Raw genomic sequence first — 18,234 nt, 5'->3', positions numbered from 1 at the left:
TCACTGAGCTGTCTCCACTCACTGGATGACTCTTTTTTTGCTGGTCCTGAATTAAGACAGATGAGATCACTTTCTCATGTCAGATATGGGAATAGCAGTGATCCAGAATTTGTTAATCTGTTGCCTGTTTTGTTGTTTTAAGTCTCATTTATTAACTTCCTTCCCAATAGGTCTCATTATGGAAAATGGAACTTGTATCTCTGTGTCAAACTGCCCCTGCATTTATCATGGAACTGCCTTCCCTGTAGGCTCAAAAATTGAACAAGAATGTAGCAACTGGTATGTGTAAGCCTCTTGTATGTGTTTCTCTGTGGCTGCTGCTCATAGTTTGACATGAGAGTCACACTGAGGTTTTAAAGGATAGCTGCTATCTATGTATTACAGCCTGGGCCCTGTGTATCATGAAAATATGAAGGCTATTCTATGGAAAGGGTGAATTCAAGACATATTAATTAGCCTAAAGTGGCTCTTTTTGCTAAAGATCAGAACAATGAATTTCTGTAGGATTTTAGTTGGTTTAATTTTTTCTTTCTCTTTTTTTCCCCTCCCAGTATTTGTAGTGGTGGCATTTGGAATTGCACTGATCACGATTGCCCAGGTATCTGTATTTCAGTATTCTTCCATTTCCTCAGTGGGCATAAGGGCTAAACTTTTCAGAAGACAAGAGAACAAATAGGATCCAAGGGCTTGGGAAGACTAAACAGATGGATATTGAGAGCAGCAGTGGGCCAGTTGCTAACAGTGAAGCTGTTAACTGCCTGACCACGCTCATCTTACTTTTCCCCTTTTGCTCCCCCAACTCAGTGTGTTACATCCACTTCTTGGTTTATATGTTCTTTTCATGCCCTGTGTTCTTATTTCTACTGCCTGCACAGTACCTAGGCCAGGTATAAGGATCTCCTCAGTTCTAGGTGCAGTTGTAAGGAAAAACACCCCCCTGGTGCTCAGGTGCTGTATTTTCATTCTGCCCTGTACTCAGCACTGGTTAGGCCACACCTTGAGTCCCGTGTCCAGTTCTGGGCCCCTCAGGTTAGGAAAGATGTTGAGATGCTGGAAGGTGTCCAGAGAAGGGCAACAAACCTGGGGAGGGGTTTGGAGCACAGCCCTGTGAGGAGAGGCTGGGGGAGCTGGGATTGCTTAGCCTGGAGAAGAGGAAGCTCAGGGGAGACCTTATTGCTCTCTACAACTGCCTGAAGGGAGGTTGTAGCCAGGTGGGGGTTGGTCTCTTCTCCCATGCAACCAGCACCAGAACAAGAGGACACAGTCTCAAGCTGTGCTAGGGGAAGTTTAGGCTGGATGTTAGGAAGAAATTCTTCCCAGACAGAGAGATTGGCCATTGGAATGTGCTGCCCAGGGAGGTGGTGGAGTCACCATCACTGGAGGTGTTTAAGAAGAGCCTGGATGAGGCACTTAGTGCCATGGTTGAGTTGATTAGATGGTGTTGGGTGATAGGTTGGACTTGATGATCTGTGAGGTCTTTTCCAACCTGGTCTATTCTATTCTATTCTATTCTATTCTATTCTATTCTATTCTATTCTATTCTATTCTATTCTATTCTATTCTATTCTATTCTATTCTATTCTATTCTATTCTATTCTCCCTAGTGGCAGCAGTTCACGTTTGGATAATGATCCTTACCTTTAAACATAGTCTGTAATGAGTTACTCAGAAGAACAGGCAGTAGCTGGGTAGTGAAACTCCCTTGACAATTCTGATTACACTACAAAACTTGCAGAAAAAAGACTTTTTTGCATACCAGGGAGCCCTCTCTTAATATGGTATAAACAAGACTAAAGTTTCTAAGCAAGGCTTGATGAAGCAGAGCTGTGGTGCAAACCAGCTGATACTTTGCACCACTATATATGTCTTGTGTGTGCTGCACATGCACAGTTAATTAGGACCACTCTAGTCTTGTCCTAGGGACCAAATGCCTGTTAGTAGAGGGAGCAGGTTAGATGTGTGCCCATGGAGCACCTCCTGCAGCAGCTGCAGCCAGAGTGAGCCTAGTTCATGTGCTTCAACACTTTCCTGTGGTGTGAATGAACGTGAAGTAAGTTGAGATGCACTAGGGACATACTTCAACAGTGCACTCCTGCTCTGAACTCAAAAATGAACATAAATGTGCCCTGAGGACAGACACCTGCAGGTTCTTCACACCTGCTGGAACAAGCAGTGCCGTAGTACCTAGAAGGAAGGAGAAAGAAGCTTGTCCTCTTTCACACTGTGATGCCAAAAGATGATGAGGAAGATCCTAGGAAACTTTAGAGTTGTAAAAAAGCAAAAAGCCTTGTGTATTTTAGAGAGCTTATGACCAAAAGGCATCTCATCTAGACAGAACTAAAGGATGCTGCACATCAGTGTGTGCAGTAGGAGAGAGCACCTGATGCAAACAGGGTATGCAACTTACTTTATTTCCCAAGGCCGCAACAACTAGGCAAAGTTATCCTGGATTATGTGCTTAGAAATAAGGAGGAAGTTGCTTATTTATCCCTCTTCCATCATTTACAGAATCAAGACACATTCTTATGCAAGTGACCATTCTTGTTTATCCTTTTTTTCCTCAAGCTGAGTGCTCCATCGTAGGTAGCTCTCACTTCACAACGTTTGACGGACGTCATTTTACCTCTCTGGGGATTTGCCAGTACATTTTGGTGAAAGGCACAGGACAAAACAAATTCACAATCACTTTACAGAAAGCACCTTGTGGGCAGGTAAGTCACATTTCTGTGGAACACTCACAACTCGCATGCCAGGCAGTCTGTTGTAAACAACTGTGTTGTGCTTCACTGAAAACATAAATAGAAACTGCTTCACTGCTGGCAGCAATTGACAGGTTAAATCCACTGCTAGTTAAGTGAAAGATTGTTTGGGGGTTTTTATCAGCCTTAGATTTTCACACAGGATCACAGAATGATTGGGGGCTGGAAGGGACCTTGAAAGCTCATCCAGTCCAACCCCCCTGCCGGAGCAGGTTCACCTGGAGCAGATCACACAGGAACACATCCAGGCAGGGCTTGAATATTTCTAGAGAGGGAGACTCCACAACCCCCCTGGGCAGCCTGTTTTTATTTGATACATTATAGCATATTTAATTTGTTGGGGCAGTGCCTTTTGTAAAAGTATTGAAGAGACTAACCACCACACATGGTTATTGGACAGGATTTTGGCAGATATACAGCAGTAAGCTTTACAAATAGAAGTGCTTACAAAAAGTACTGTGGTCGTTTGAGGCTGTGCCTTTAAGAACAAACACTGCTGGAACACACTGGCTAATGTTTTCGGTACTAGAACCAAAACATTCTGATATTCTAAACGAATTTCATTGGTGGATAAACAAAAATTCAACTTTAGATTGTGAAGCGGTTGGAAATTTCTTTTTCCTAAGTTCAGTTTCATTTGGGAGTTGGGGGAGTGTGGTATCAGCCTGTTCTCCCTGCCTGCTTCTTCTGCAAACTGCTGGAGTTGGCCTTCAGATAAGCAAAAACTAATCCTTCATGGGCTTTTGAAGCTTACTAACAACTCTTTTCCTTAGTAACTTGCCTCTCTCTCTCTCTAACCCCTTTTTGGGGAAAAAGGGAGGTAGGGGGGGAGAGAGGGGGGTTCCAAGGAGGGGATCCCTCCCTTGGGGAGGGATTTTTGTTGTGTTATTTCTCTTTGCTGTGTATTTCTGTGTATATATTGTAAATACCTGTATATATTGTGTTACATATAACCTGCTTTCCATATATGCTTGTAAATATATAGCTTGCTCTTTCGACTGGGCTAGTTGTGGTTTCTTACTCTGTGGAGGAGGGAGAGCTAAGCCCTCTCTCAACCTACTACAAGTACTTATCCAGGAGACTGGATTTAATGAAGTTCTTAATCACCTCGGCTCTCAGCAGAAGAGACTCTGAGGCTGTGAATTCCAGGCTGCTGAGGGCTGGGATGATTCAACTCATTAGCAGGGAGTGATGCACTAAACTTGGCCTACTCCCTCTCTGGAGATATTCACGACCTGCCTGGATGTGTTCCTGTGTGATCTGCTCTAGGTACTCCTGCTCTGGCAAGGGGGTTGGACCAAGCATCCAGTTCCAACCCTCCTGCCATGGGCAGGGACACCTCACACTACAGCAGGTTGCTCACAGCCACATCCAGCCTGGCCTGAAAAACTTCCAGGCATGAGGCTTCCACCACCTTCATGGGCAACCTGTGCCAGTGTCTCACCGCTCTCATGGGGAACAACTTCGTCCTCACATCCAACCTGAATCTACCCATTTCTAGTTTTGCTCCATTCCCCCCACTCCTATCACTCCCTGACACCCCCAAAAGTCCCTCCCCAGCTTTCTTGTAGCCCTCTTCAGATCCTGGAAGGCCACAAGAAGGTCTCCTGGGAACCTTCTCTTCTCCAGACTGCACAGCCTCAACTCTCTCAGTCTGTCTCCTATGAGGAGAGGTGCTCCAGCCCTTCTCCTGTTTGTTTGGTTTTGCTTTCCATGGTAGTATTAATGTCTTTGCCTTTGTTTCTGATGGTCAAATTTGTTTCTGCTCTAGAACTTTGAGCACGCCTGCATTGAGTCTATAACACTAGTTCTTGAAGATGATGTGAGCAAACAAGTCACTCTCACAAGACATGGTCACGTGCAAACTGCCTCTAACCAAGGTTTCAACCTCAATGGTAAGAACTGCATGGAACAGAACTGCCTCAGGGTTCATGTTCTTCCTTTTGTATGCTCCAATGCTTTTTAGTGTTACCTGTCTCTGAAAAAAAAGGAGTTTCTCCAAACACAACTTATGAAATGTACAATCACTTGTGTTTTATAACCTTAGTAATAGTTTCAGAAAGGCACTTTTCCAGCCTGTGAAATAGAGCCCTACTTTATGCCCTCATTTCTTTGCCTGTCTTATCTTGCAGACTACTTAGAAAACCCCCTGTTTGGTTTGTGCTTAGAGAGGAAGAAGTAAGAAATTGAGGGAGGTGAAGAGAGGCTGGAAATCATCTTGATGCTGATGTGAAAGTCAAGCTTGACTAAAGGGTTTTGGAACAAATGCCATGGAATAGAATCCATGTGCTCTGTGAGATCTGTGTTTCAGTGCTGACTTAGGTTGCAATTTCAGGCAGGTTTCCTCACCATTTTGGAAAGGATTGGACAATAAGTCAGCCATAAAAAGATGTTATAAAATTAAGCACTGAATGTGGAAATGCTATTGCATAATTCCATATCCCGCAGTCACCAGCAGTAAGTTCTTCCTTGATTTTAGTCTCTTTCTGCAAGGATGAAGTCAGAGTTCCTCTTTCCTTTCTCATCCTTCAGCAAATCAGAGTTTAGGGATTTTTGTGCTGGTGGTTGGAGCTATGTCTCTTCTTCACTGAATTTGCCTAATCACAGTTCTGCTTTTGGCATTCACAGCTTCCTATGGCAGTTTCACAGCTCAGTTACACTTATAAATTGTGTTAACAGTTCTGCATCATAACTTTGTTAATAACTTAATTGCAGGTCTTTGGAATCGGTCACTATTCACTTTCTTGTCTCTTTCCATAGTCTGCCACAAAGATATTGTGACAGACACACTACCACAGATATGTCTATGACAAATATCCTGGTGTCCCAGTCTTGGTAATTGGATGTATCTAGAAGGTCTTATCAGCCAAAGACCTTTTTAAGAGCTCATAAGTGTTTCACCTGCCTCTTCTCAGCTTTTTGCACTTAATGGTATGTGTGTGTGCATGCATGGTGGATCACACAGGATCACAGTATATCAGAGGTTGGAAGGGACCTCCAGAGATTGAGTCCAAACCCCCTGCCAGAGCAGGATCACCCAGGGTAGTCTGCACAGGAATGCACTCAAGTGGGTTTTGAATGTGCCCAGAAAAGGAGACTCCACAACCTCTCTGGGCAGCCTGCCCCAGGGCTCTGTCACCCTCACTGTAAAGAAATTCCTCCTCATGCTGAGAGTTTGTCTCCATTGCTCCTTGGCTTATTGCTATGCACCACCCAAAAGAGCTTGGCCCCCTCCACTTGACACCCACCCCTCAGATATTGATAGACATTGATCAGATCCCCTCTCAGCCTTCTATTCTCTAGACTAAACAGCCCCGGGGCTCTCAGTCCCTCTTCACAGGGGAGATGCTCAAGTCCCCTAACGATCCTCGTGGCTCTCTGATGGACTCTTTCCAGCAGGTCTCTGTCTCTCTTGAACTGGGGAGCCCAAAACCGGCCACAGCATTGCAAGTGTGGTCTGAGCAGGGCAGATTAGAGGGGGAGCAGAACCTCCTTAGCCCTGCTGGCCACACTTTTCTTGCTGCACCCCAGGATCCCATGGGCTCTCTTGGCCACAAGTGCACATTGCTGTCCCATGCAGAACTTGTCAAGGATGCTTGTCAAGAAGATAGCTCTGCTTTAAGGCTTTAAGCCTGCAGCTGCAAGTAGCCCAACAATGTGTAGCAAGATGAATGCTGTGAGTGTGAAATTTCCATTTCCTCACATAAAGAATTTGCTGGGAAGGAAAACTGGGAATTTGGTAGGGTTGTAGTTCACATACAGTCTGAGGAAGGAGCTATATTGGTGTCATATCAACACTTGTAAGGGATACACTTTGCAGACATCTGTTAATTAATCTTATCACATCCCTGATGACTAAGAAACAAAGGGTTTCTTGTCTTGTCTTCTCAGTGCCAGAAGCATGTTGTTGCATTGCTTTCTTCTAAAACAAAAGAAATACAAGAGTGGTTTCTGGATAGCTCACAGGTACAGAAAGATGAGAGAGTCAGCTGCTGCTGACAGCAGTTACAATTCCTGAATTGTCTGGTTGATGAATAAGATAGGTACTCTCAGAAGGTCAGATGGGAAATGGGTGAGGGGTTGGTGTTTTTTTTTGGCTGCAGGTGAGGTTGTGCACAGTTTGTAATTTTATTTCTGAGTGTTCAGAATCTGTTTTATAGTATCATAGTATCAGTCAGGGTTGGAAGGGACACAAGGATCATCTAGTTCCGACCCCCCTGCCACGGGCAGGGACACCCCACACTAGATCAGGTTGCTCACAGACACATCCAGCCTGGTCTTAAAATCTTCCAGGGATGAGGCTTCCACCACCTCCCTCTATGGCCAGAGCTTCATCCAGTCTGGGCTTAAACACCTCCAGGGATGGGGCCTCAACCACCTCCCTGGACAACCCATGCCAGGGCTTCACCACTCTCATGCTGAAGAACTTGCTCCTCACGTCCAGCCTGAATCTCCCCACCTCCAGCTTCATTCCATTCCCCCTAGTCCTATCACTACCTGAGATCCTGAGAAGTCCCTCCCCAGCCTTCTTGTAGCCCCCTTCAGATACTGGAAGGCCACAATCAGGTCAGCTCGGAGCCTTCTCTTCTCCAGACTGAACAGCCCCAACTCTTTCAGTCTGTCCTCATAGGAGAGGTGCTCCAGCCCTCTGATCATCCTCGTGGCCCTTCTCTGGACACCTTCCAACACCTCCAGATCCCTCTTGTAATAGGGGCTCCAGAACTGGATGCAGTGCTCCAGGTGGGGTCTCACCAGAGCTGAGCAGAGGGGGAGAATCCCCTCCCTTCACCTGCTGGCCACACTTCTCTTGATGCAGCCCAGGATCTGATTGGCTTTCCGGGCTGCAAGTGCACACTGAGAGCTCCTGTTGAGCTTCTCGTCCAGCAGCACCCCCAAGTCTCTCTCCTCAGGGCTGCTTTCCAGCCAGTCCCTGCCCAGCCTGGATTTGTGCCTGGGATTGCCTCAACCCAGATGCAGGACCCTGCACTTGGTCTTCTTGAAGCTCATGAGGTTGGCTTGTGCCCACCTCTCCAGCCTGTCCAGGTCCCTCTGGATGGCATCCCTTCCCTGCAGCATGTCTGCTGCACCACACAGCTTGCTGTCATCAGCAAACTTGCTGAGGGTGCACTCAGTGCCACTGTCCATGGCACCCACAAAGATGTTGAGCAAGCCTGGTCCCAGGACTGATCCCTGAGGGACTCTGCTTGTCCCTGGCCTCCACTGGGACATGGACCCATTGACAGCCACTCTCTGGGTGTGGCCATCAAGCCAGTTCTTTATCCATCTAGTGGTCACCCATCAAACCCATGTGTCACCAGCTGGGAGACCAGGATGTGGTGCGGGACAGTGTCAAAGGCGTATGTCAGGTCCAGGTAAATGACATCAGCTGCTCGCCCCTCATCTATTAATGTTGTGACCTGTTCATAGAAGGCCACCAGGTTTGTCAGGCAGGACTTGCCCTTGGTGAAGCCATGCTGACTGTTCCAAATCACTTCTTCACTATTCTTCTGAGTCAGTGGTGCCTCCAGGAGGATCTGCTCCATGATCTTTCCAGGCACAGAGGTGAGACTGACTGGCCTGTAGTTCCCTGGTTATTCCTTCTTACCTTTTTTGAAGATGGGAGTTTTCCAGAGGAGTGAAGCCCATATGATTTGCTCCATGCTCTTTAACATCTTCATTGATGATCTGGATGAGGGGATTGAGTCAGTCATCAGCAAATTTGCAGATGACACCAAGTTGGGAGCAGATGTTGATCTGTTCAGAGGGCAGAAGGGCACTTCAGAGGGACCTCGACCAAGTGGACAGATGGGCAGAGTCCAACAGGATGGCAGTCAACAAATCCAAGTTCCAGGTGCTGCACTTTGGCCACAACAACCCCATGCAGAGCTACAGGCTGGGGTCAGAGTGACTGCAGAGCTGCCAAACAGAGAGGGACCTGGGGGTGCTGATTGACAGCCTCCTAAACAGTGTGCCCAGGTGGCCAAGAAGGCCAACGCCATCCTGGCCTGCATCAAGAATAGTGTGGCCAGCAGGAGCAGGGAAGTCATTGTGCCCCTGGACTCTGCACTGATTAGGCCACACCTTGAGTCCTGTGTCCAGTTCTGGGCCCCTCAGTTTAGGAAGGACATTGAGACACTTGAATGTGTCCAGAGAAGGGCAACGAGGCTGGGGAGAGGCCTTGAGCACAGCCCTGTGAGGAGAGGCTGAGGGAGCTGGGGTTGTTTAGCCTGGAGAAGAGGAGGCTCAGGGAAGACCTCATTGCTCTCTACAACTACCTGAAAGGTGGTTGTAGCTAGGAGGAGGTTGGTCTCTTCTCTCAGGCAACCAGCACCAGAACAAGAGGACACAGTCTCAATCTGTGCCAGGGGAAGTTTAGGCTGGAGGTGAAGAGAAAGTTCTTCACTGAGAGAGTTGTTGGCCACTGGAATGTGCTGCCCAGGGAGGTGGTGGAGTCACCGTCCCTGGAGGGGTTCAAGAGGGGATTGGATGTGGCACTCGGTGCCATGGTCTGGTCATGAGGTCTTGGGTGATAAGTTGGACTTGATGATCTTTGAGGTCTCTTCCAACCTTGGTGATACTGTGACACTGTGATTTGGAAGTTGGGTCTCAGTGACTTTGTTTTCCTGTTTGTTTTGCTCTGTGCAGGGGCTATTGAAATCCAGAACATATCTTCTTCCTTTGTTCAACTGAAAGCCGCTTTTGGTTTGAAGGTACTGTTTGCTAAAGACGGGGAGAGGATCTATGTTCAGGTTGATGTCAGCTGGAAGAGAAGGACATTAGGATTATGTGGAACTTACAATGGGAATCTAAGAGATGATTTTCTGTGAGTACATTCAGGTTGTGTTTAAGAGCAAGGGAAAAGTTTTCTCGAATTGCAATCCTCTCACAATGTCACTTTTGTTACCATGTTCACACTTGCTTCAGCTAACCAACATAAAATGTCTTCATTGAAATGTGGGTCACTTTAAAACTGGTGTTTTGATTGGGATTAAATTAATGAAGTGGGAATTGTAAGAATAGAGTTATTTTTATTTCCCCCCCCCCCCCCAAAAAAAAAAAACCAACCCACCCCAAAATTATGTGCAGAACTGATTCAATTATTTACAGGTCCTATTGGGTCATGAATTCCACCAGGTCATGAATTCTACCAGGATGCTCATAGGCAACTTTAGTACAATATAGAGAATACAGAAAACGGAAATGGCTAAGCCACAACATAGCTTCACCCCACTTACAACATCAGAGGCAAGCCGGGACCTTAGGGACAGTCTGAGAACGCCAGGTTGTACTCAGCAGGACGCAGCAGGAACTTGGAGATGGTCCCTAGGACTCTCTTCGGTGGCAGGCTCCAGAACTGCAGGGTTTATAATCCGGTTTGTGGATAACGTGGCACAAATCCGAAGGAAAAGGGACCTGTCAGAATCAAAGTGTCCGTAGACACAGCTGCCACGGGGGGAAACTCCTGCAGCAGCTCTGTCTGAGCAGTGCAAGGAAAACTGCAGCTCATGGCAGGCAGGGTCACTCGAGCAGCAGGCAGGGAGCAGGACCCCAGGACAGGCAGGTCCCGGGAGACGGCAGGTCCCAGTGCTGGTTTCTCCAATCTCAATGCAGAGAGAGTCCAAGGTGAGCCAGAATGAGAGTGGAAAAACGAGAGTGCCGAGCGCTTTCTGGTCACTCTGTTTAAGGCTTTCCTAGACAACGTGTCCAGTGCCAATGTATCCTGGGTGTGAAGAACCCAGCTGAGCACAGCTTCAAATCCCAGCGGGCTGCCCCCACAGGTGAGGGGACCTCCACCCTGGCAGGAGGAACGGAGCCTTTTACCTGCCCCCAGTGCGAGAGGAAGGCAATTTCGCACCTTGGTCTTTCCCAAGATGTTTAGCTGATCAATTCTTGACAGCTACCATATTATTTGTAGAAGATACTGGATGATGATAATACTTGAATGCACTTCCTCCCTCCCCCCCCTGCTGCCCCGTTATCATTGGAACAACTACATGAGAACTGATAAAAAGGATGGATGAAATACTGGTATCATCTTCAAACTGATTAACACTACTGCTTGGCTGGATTTTTTTTCTCCACATCAAGTTTCAATGGGGCACAGTTGAATGAGAAGGGTGCACTTTTCTTTGTTCTTTCATTTCATTTCCTCCAAAGGTCCTCAAATTACAGTATCACAAAACTTTGCTGTCAGTAGCAAATGCTTTTGAAACACTTGGTGCAAACCAGCATCAAACAGCCCCCCTCTAGAAAAAAGAAATTGGCTAACAAATCAAACTTTTTGACATCTCACTGAATGTATGTACTCGAATAAAGACCAATTTTTTCCCCTCTTGTTAATTGCTTCTCCCATTGATTCCTCCTCCAACTGATTTCAGAGTACTTGAGTGAAGCATAAGTGAGTGGACACTTTGAATGCAAGAATATTTTATTGTGAAATACTGAGGAAAAACCTTCACATGCCCTTTCCTCCCAGACAGGAATTCTTTTGCAATGTTGAGTATTCAATGTGAGTGAGCACCTAAGGCTTTCTGATGTACTCCTGTCCTCATCCATATAATCCATGAGGTCAGCAGGATGCTTGCAGTGCTCTTTGTTCTTCCTTTTCAGCTCTCCAGCAGGGATGATAGAAGGGACCCCACAACTTCATGCCAACGCATGGAAGGTTTCCTCAGCTTGTTCTGTGCCTATTAATATTCCTGTGGTTGATCCCTGCAACATTAATCAGCAATATGGTATGTTTCCACATGGGAGTCTGGCATTATCTGTAGCTTATTACTATGGGGCATGTTTTATTTTCTCTGTGAATGGCTTGCACACACATGTATTTCAGCTTCAGTTTTAGATGGGCACCCTTCCTTTCCCTTTTCTTGGTTTTTCATTTTCCTTCCCATGCATTTAGCATGCACAATGAAGCTTTGTAAATACAAGCTAGCTGATAATTTAATGCCAAGTGCACTGGCCATGGATCCTAAATTCTGCTGTCTAATTATGCAAGCAGATTGTTAGGCAGGATAGCATCTGCAGCCCTGTAAACTAGACCAGTCAAGAGGAATGCTGTGATGCATGTCTGTAGATTGACAAAGTGCAGGAGACAGGGTCTTGCTGAGACAATGTTCAGATCAAAAGGTCTAGCTCTGGTATCTCCATGCTGGTGGCAGTAAATGTTTCCTTATCCTCCATCTATGCTTTCTGACGCAAACTGATGCAATCAGTCTCAGATCTGTGGCTTTGCTTGAATTCCTGAGTAAAGATATTTAGCTTTGTCTGGTTGACAGGCTTATGTCTTGCATTGAACTTTCACTGTCTCCTCCTTGCCATGCTGTTGTTCTTTTCAATTAATGAAGACAATAGACAGACAGTAAATGCCAATTCTGACAGAATTTAGTCTAATGTTTCTAATGTTTCCAACATAAGGTCTTGCTAAGGATGTGAGATCTGGCCATATTTAGAGCCTGTGGGATCAAGCCTAGCATAACCATAAACCTTTAAAAATCTGGGGCATTCTAAGACTTTTTATGCCTTCAGCACTGGCTGTCTTCTGAAGCAATACATCTCATCCAAGGTGGTTTTCTCCAAGATATTTCATACTTTGCCTTCAGCTCTGTGCTTCCTCAGTGCAGGTGGAGTTTGACTTAAACGTAAGCTGCTTAGCACAGGAGGGTGGACTAAATGACCCTCTGAGGTCCCTACCAACCTGAATTTTCCTCTGATCCTGTTATCATCACTGGAAAAAGCAGTTTCTGAGTAAAGGGTCCTGCCCCATGCTATAACCTGTGCAGAGCTAGTACAGATATTTTTCCATGTCTGTGATAATAATCTGATGAAACTGAAAGATAAATGTTTGCTACTTTGTCTGCTCATTGTGCCATTTTTCTTATCAACCAAGATTCCTTCTCCAATCTAGTTTGCTGAGACACTCTAGAAATCCTTGTGTCAGTGTGTGTATGTGGAAATGAACAGGGAGGATGTAGAGTAGGGACACTCCTTTATCAGCAGAACTGGCTGAAATATGACCCATGCTATGGTGATCCTGGGATAGTTCACTGCTTGTCATGGTAGCATATGACAATGGTAGGAGGAGGGTCTGTTGGTGCTAGAAGACCAAGTTGGGACTTGCATGCAGTAAATTTGCAGATGACACCAAGCTGGGGGCAGGTGTTGAAATGTTAGAGGATAGAAGAGCTCTGCAGAGGGATCTTGCCAAGCTGGACAGATGGGCAGAGTCCAGTGGCATGAGATTGAACACACCTAAGTGCCAGGTTCTACACATTGGCCACAACAACCCCATGCAGTTCTACAGGCTGGGGTCAGAGTGGCTGGAGAGCAGCCAGACAGAAAGGGACCTGGGGGTTGACAGCTGGCTGAACATGAGCCACCAGTATGCCCAGGTGGCCAAGAAGGCCAATGGCATCCTGGCCTGCAACAGGAATAGTGTGGCCAGCAGGAGCAGGGAAGTCATTGTGCCCTGGACTCAGCATTGGTTAGGCCACACCTTGAGACCTGTGTCCAGTTCTGGGCCCCTCAGTTTAAGAAAGATGTTGAGTTGCTGGAAGGTGTCCAGAGAAGGGCAACAAAGTTGGAGAGAGGTCTGGAGCACAGCCCTGTGAGGAGAGGCTGAGGGAGCTGGGGTTGCCTAGCCTGGAGAAGAGGAGGCTCAGGGGAGACCTTCTTGCTTTCTACAACTACCTGAAGGGAGGTTGTAGCCAGGTGGGGCTTGGTCTCTTCTCCCAGGCAACCTGTGACAGGACAAGAGGACACAGTCTCAAGCTGTGCCAGGGGAAGTTTAGACTGGAGGTGAGGAGAAAGTTCTTCCCAGAAAGAGTAATTGGCCATTGGAATGTGCTGCCCAGGGAGGTGGTGGAGTCTCCATCCCTGGAGGTGTTCAAGAGGGGATTGGACATGGCGCTTGGAGCCATGGTTTAATTGATTAGATGGTGTTGGGTGACAGGTTGGACTTGATGATCTCAAAGGTCTTTTCCAACCTTGTTAATTCTATTCTATTCTAACTCCAGTTTGTAACACTTCGTGCCTCTATGGGCCAAGAAGTATATGGCCATTCCTGATTTCACATGGGAATGAAACCTGATTTCAAACCTGACTGAAACACCAAGTAGGAAAAAATCTGTTCCAAGCTTTGGAGGATCCTTCTCACCAACTCTTTTGAAATACATCACCTGTTTTGAAATTTATTTAGCCATTTAAATTTCCTGTACTACCAGAGGAAGGCATAACTGATTTTGTATAGTAATTCTTATCTAGGTTGGAGTTCATTGTTGAGGGAGTTGCTTCCCATGTCAGTTTTAAAGCACAGAACTTTGCAGTGTATGCAAGCTTTTGTTGGCCACTCGCTATCTTTGCTTTCAACCTTCTGTGATATTCAACTGAGTGTTGTATGAAAATGGAACTGGCTAAAACAGTGTCACCTCCTCTTAGCTGGGTATGCCTCTCACTGTGATGTCATCAATCAAGAAGTTTTTGCTCCCTGCCATGCCTACATCAGCCCAGGACTGTACTACCAGCTCTGCCGCTTCGAAGCATGCAAATGTGGAAGCAGTTGTTTGTGCAACGCCTTGGCACACTATGCTTATGTCTGTGGCAAGCACGGGGTCGTGGTTGACTTCAGATCTCAGGTTTCTTACTGTGGTGAGTCACCTTTGCAAAATGCAGTACCTTTTAGAAATGTGTAAACTTCACAGAATAGAAGAAAGCTAATAGCCCTTCTGTCAGGTATCTGAGTTGGGGATCTCAAGCTGGCGCACAGCGGGTACCTGCCCCTTTCCATTTGCCACAGACAGTCTTTAAATGAATGACTTCTCTGGAGACATTCAGAACCTACCTGGATGCACTCCTCTGTGGCCTGCCCTAGATGATCCTGCTTTGGCAGGGGGGTTGGATGTGATTATCTCTGGAGGTCACTTCCACCTCCTAACATTTTGTGATACTGTGACTTTGCATCCCTAATTCATGTGGAAGACCTTGTTAGGCTGTAGTAATGATGAAAGAAAGATGTGGAGCTGCTTGAATGTGTCCAGAGAAGGGCAACAAAGCTGTTGAAGGGTCTGGAGCACATGGCTGGAAAGGGGTCTGGAGCACAAGTCCTATGAGGAGCGACTGAGGGAGCTGGGGTTGTTTATCCTGGAGAAGAGGAGGCTCAGGGGAGACCTTATTGCTGTTTACAACTACCTGAAGGGAGGTTGTAGCCAGGTGGGGGTTGGTCTCTTCTCCCAGGCAACCAGCACCAGAGCAAGAGGACACAGTCTCAAGCTGTGCCAGGGGAGGTTTAGGCTGGAGGTGAGGAAGAACTTCTTCCCAGAAAGAGAGATTGGACATTGGAATGTGCTGCCCAGGGAGGTGGTGGGGTCACCATCACCGGAATTGTTTAAGAGGAGCCTGGATGAGGCACTTGGTGCCATGGTTTAGTTGATCAGATGGGGCTGGGTGATGATCTCCAAGGTGTTTTCCTACCTGGCTGATTCTGTCAATGGGAGGAGCAGGCCACTTCCTAAGAGAAAGCAAGCCATGGGGGCCATGGACTCCTCGGGGGGGGCATGGGCATAGTGGGCAGTGATTTACTAAGTAGGGTATAGCAATGAATTAAAGCAAGGCATTTCTAAACCATAAGAGCAATGCCTCAGCCTTAAGTGGGCTATGCCTCTAGTGGAAGCCTGAGTTGCTGGACTGACACAGCCACCACATGCACACACCCTATACAAACAGTAGACTCCTACTGCTTACAAAATGAACAATTCTAGCCAAAGAACTGTACAGCATAAACTCACCTGAAGCTAAGCATTTCTAACTTCAGAAAGCAGTAAAATAACACATTTTTCTCCTGCATTTGAGCTCACCCCAACAAGAGACAAGGTTGCTGGTTTCCACTCCTATAATGCACTGCTTTGGTTTCTATTTTGTTCGTTGTAAGAGTTTGTTGTTCTCCCTTCTTTCTCCCTCTCTCTCCTCCAGCTGTGATGTGTCACAGTGGTATGCTTTATCACCAGTGCTCTTCTTTTTGCAAACACTCCTGTTCTTCACTTTCTATGGCAAATATCTGTGGTGATGACTGTGCAGAAGGATGTAATTGTCCTGATGGGAAATACTTTGACGAGACAGTCAACTTCTGTGTCTCAATGTAAGTAATCAGAAAACAGAGTGTGTGTAGACACATTTACAGCCACATTTAAAGTAGTTATTCTGCTCTTTCCCTCAAGATGTAGACTGCTTGCAAGCAATATGTGACTGTTTCATATTCTTTACACCAAGCAATAGCGGGGCCTCATCTGCTACTGTGTGGAGAGTCATCTACTGCACCACACTGCTCTGGAGAAGGGAGATGAAACTTTTCTAATCCATAGGAAAGCATTGTCACGTGGAAATCTTGGTTTTAACACTTAAGAAAAAAAAGGAGAAAGAATCTAAGTAGTAAGAATTCATGAAGTCATGGATAGCATGGAGAAAGCAGCTAGGAATGTCCTTTATTCTGCCTCACAATGCAAATCCCTTCAGGTAAATGGAAGGAATTGATCAAAGAAAGGAAACTATTTTTGTACCCTGTGTACCCAATTTTACAGCTTACCATTCTGGGGAGTTACTGAGTTCAGATCCTGAGTTAAAAGCTGGGATGAGCATTTACACAAATGTCAAAATCACAGAGAGTTATCAATGCTCATTCTGCTATGTATGTTGGAAAGGCCAGTAATGCTCATATTGCAGGGACAAAGATTGTTTCAAACCATTAAAGAGTGTGAGGTAAGTTGGTATTCCTATATTTTTGCATGGTTCCCAGGGAGTTCTGCTGCTCTGTCTATCCCACCAGGCTCTTATCACAGGCAGAGGTAATGATTCTTGCTGTGGTAATTCCTCTGTCCTGTGATTCTGACAGTGCTTTGAAAGGGAACTACATGTTGCCATGCTGCTCCCATAACTGGGAAGAAAAGCTCCTTTCTGTGAGACTAATGCAGAGAAACAAATAAATAATATGGACCTTGAGGAGAGAATGCTGGCTTGCTTGAGGAGTGTAGGAGTTTTGCCACTGACTTCAGTAGTCAGTGTCATCCTTTAAATGTTGCCTTTAGAAGTGTATTGTAAATGTAAAGGTTGAGTTAATGAATTATATGACAGGCTTATCATAATAGCTTTATAAATGGGTTGCCCTAAAATCCCATTTCATCTTGCTTTTGTATCTACATGCATAAATATTCTTTTAACAGATCTGCCTGTCATTGTCTTTACAAGGGCAAAGCCCTCCAGCCTGGAGAAATCCTCCTTACACCAACAGGCTCCTGGTAGGTTTCAGCACTAAGAGTTTTTCTTTCTTGTGTTGTGTATCATAGAATCACAGAATTGTCAGGGTTGGAAGGGACCTCAAGGATCAGCCAGTTCCAGCCCCCCCTGCCCTGGGCAGGGACACCTCACATGAGAGCAGGTTGCTCACAGCCACATCCAGCCTGGCCTGAAAAACCTCCAGGCATGAGGCTTCCACCACCTCCCTGGGCAACCTGTGCCAGTCTCTCACCACCCTCATGGGGTAGAACTTCTTCCTAACATCCAATCTGAATCTACCTATTTCTAGTTTTGCTCCATCCCCCCCAGTCCTATCACTCCCTGACACCCTCAAAAGTCCCTTCCCAGCTTTATTGGAGCCCCCTTCAGATACTGGAAGGCCACAATTAGGTCTCCTGGGAGCCTTCTCTTCTCCATACTGAACAGCTCCAACTCCCTCAGTCTGTCTCCCTAGCAGAGCAGCTCCAGCCCTCTGCTCATCCTTGTGGCCCTTCTCTGGACACCTTCCAGCACCTCCAGATCCTTCTTGTAACAGGGTCTGCAGAACTGGACACAGAGCTCCAAGTGGGGTCTCACCAGAGCGGAGTAGAGGGGGAGCATTGCCTCCCTGGCCTTGCTGGCCACACTTCTCTTGCTGCAGCCCAGGCTCTGGTTGGCTTTCTGGGCTGCAAGTGCTCACTGCTGGCTTCTGTTGAGCTTCTCATCCCCCAGCACCCTGAAGTCCTTTTCTTTAGGACTGCTCTCAAGCCAGTCCCTGCCTGGGGATTGTACCATGCAGTCTGGATGCTACTCAAGAGCTGTGTGAATTCTTTCACAAAGAATGAAGGACCATTGTACCAAGTCTTTATTTTTATTACAGATTTTGAGTTTTGCTAGTAAAAGAGAGCCTAATACAAATTGGAGTATCTACCTGCTTATTTTAACAACAGCATGCCTGAGAAAGTCCTGGAAGCCAGACACACACAGAGATTGCAGTGCTGTTCTTAGACACGGGAGCATTATGATAGCAATATGAGCCTGGTTTGGGAACCATAAACAACATGATTCTATTTTGGAAAGGCTTCCAAACAAAGGCTTGCAAGGAGCTGTATTAGTGTCATTTTGCATAATTAATTCATGATGGAATCCTGACCTCGTTGGAACTTGTTGGTTTTACAAGAGTTCCTCTCAATCTGCTGGTTTGAGATCAGCA

General features: G+C 46.3%; 1 protein-coding gene across 1 annotated transcript in view; it reads left to right on the top strand.

The window, feature by feature from the left end:
- The window catches only part of OTOGL (otogelin like), a 139,394-nt gene that overhangs the window by 27,481 nt on the left and 93,679 nt on the right, over window positions 1-18,234 (top strand). Inside the window, exons 13-21 of the mRNA XM_054173788.1 lie at window positions 171-279; window positions 552-598; window positions 2,566-2,711; window positions 4,531-4,654; window positions 9,405-9,582; window positions 11,370-11,494; window positions 14,196-14,405; window positions 15,726-15,891; window positions 16,970-17,044. Of these exons, the coding sequence (XP_054029763.1) occupies window positions 171-279; window positions 552-598; window positions 2,566-2,711; window positions 4,531-4,654; window positions 9,405-9,582; window positions 11,370-11,494; window positions 14,196-14,405; window positions 15,726-15,891; window positions 16,970-17,044 (1,180 nt within the window). The remainder of the gene's footprint in view (window positions 1-170; window positions 280-551; window positions 599-2,565; window positions 2,712-4,530; window positions 4,655-9,404; window positions 9,583-11,369; window positions 11,495-14,195; window positions 14,406-15,725; window positions 15,892-16,969; window positions 17,045-18,234) is intronic.

The sequence above is a fragment of the Dryobates pubescens genome, chromosome 27 (genome assembly GCF_014839835.1).
Source record: "Dryobates pubescens isolate bDryPub1 chromosome 27, bDryPub1.pri, whole genome shotgun sequence".
NCBI classification, from domain to species: domain Eukaryota; kingdom Metazoa; phylum Chordata; class Aves; order Piciformes; family Picidae; genus Dryobates; species Dryobates pubescens.
The sequence above is the reverse complement of the archived record's forward strand: the minus strand, read 5'-3'. Positions and strand labels throughout refer to the sequence as shown.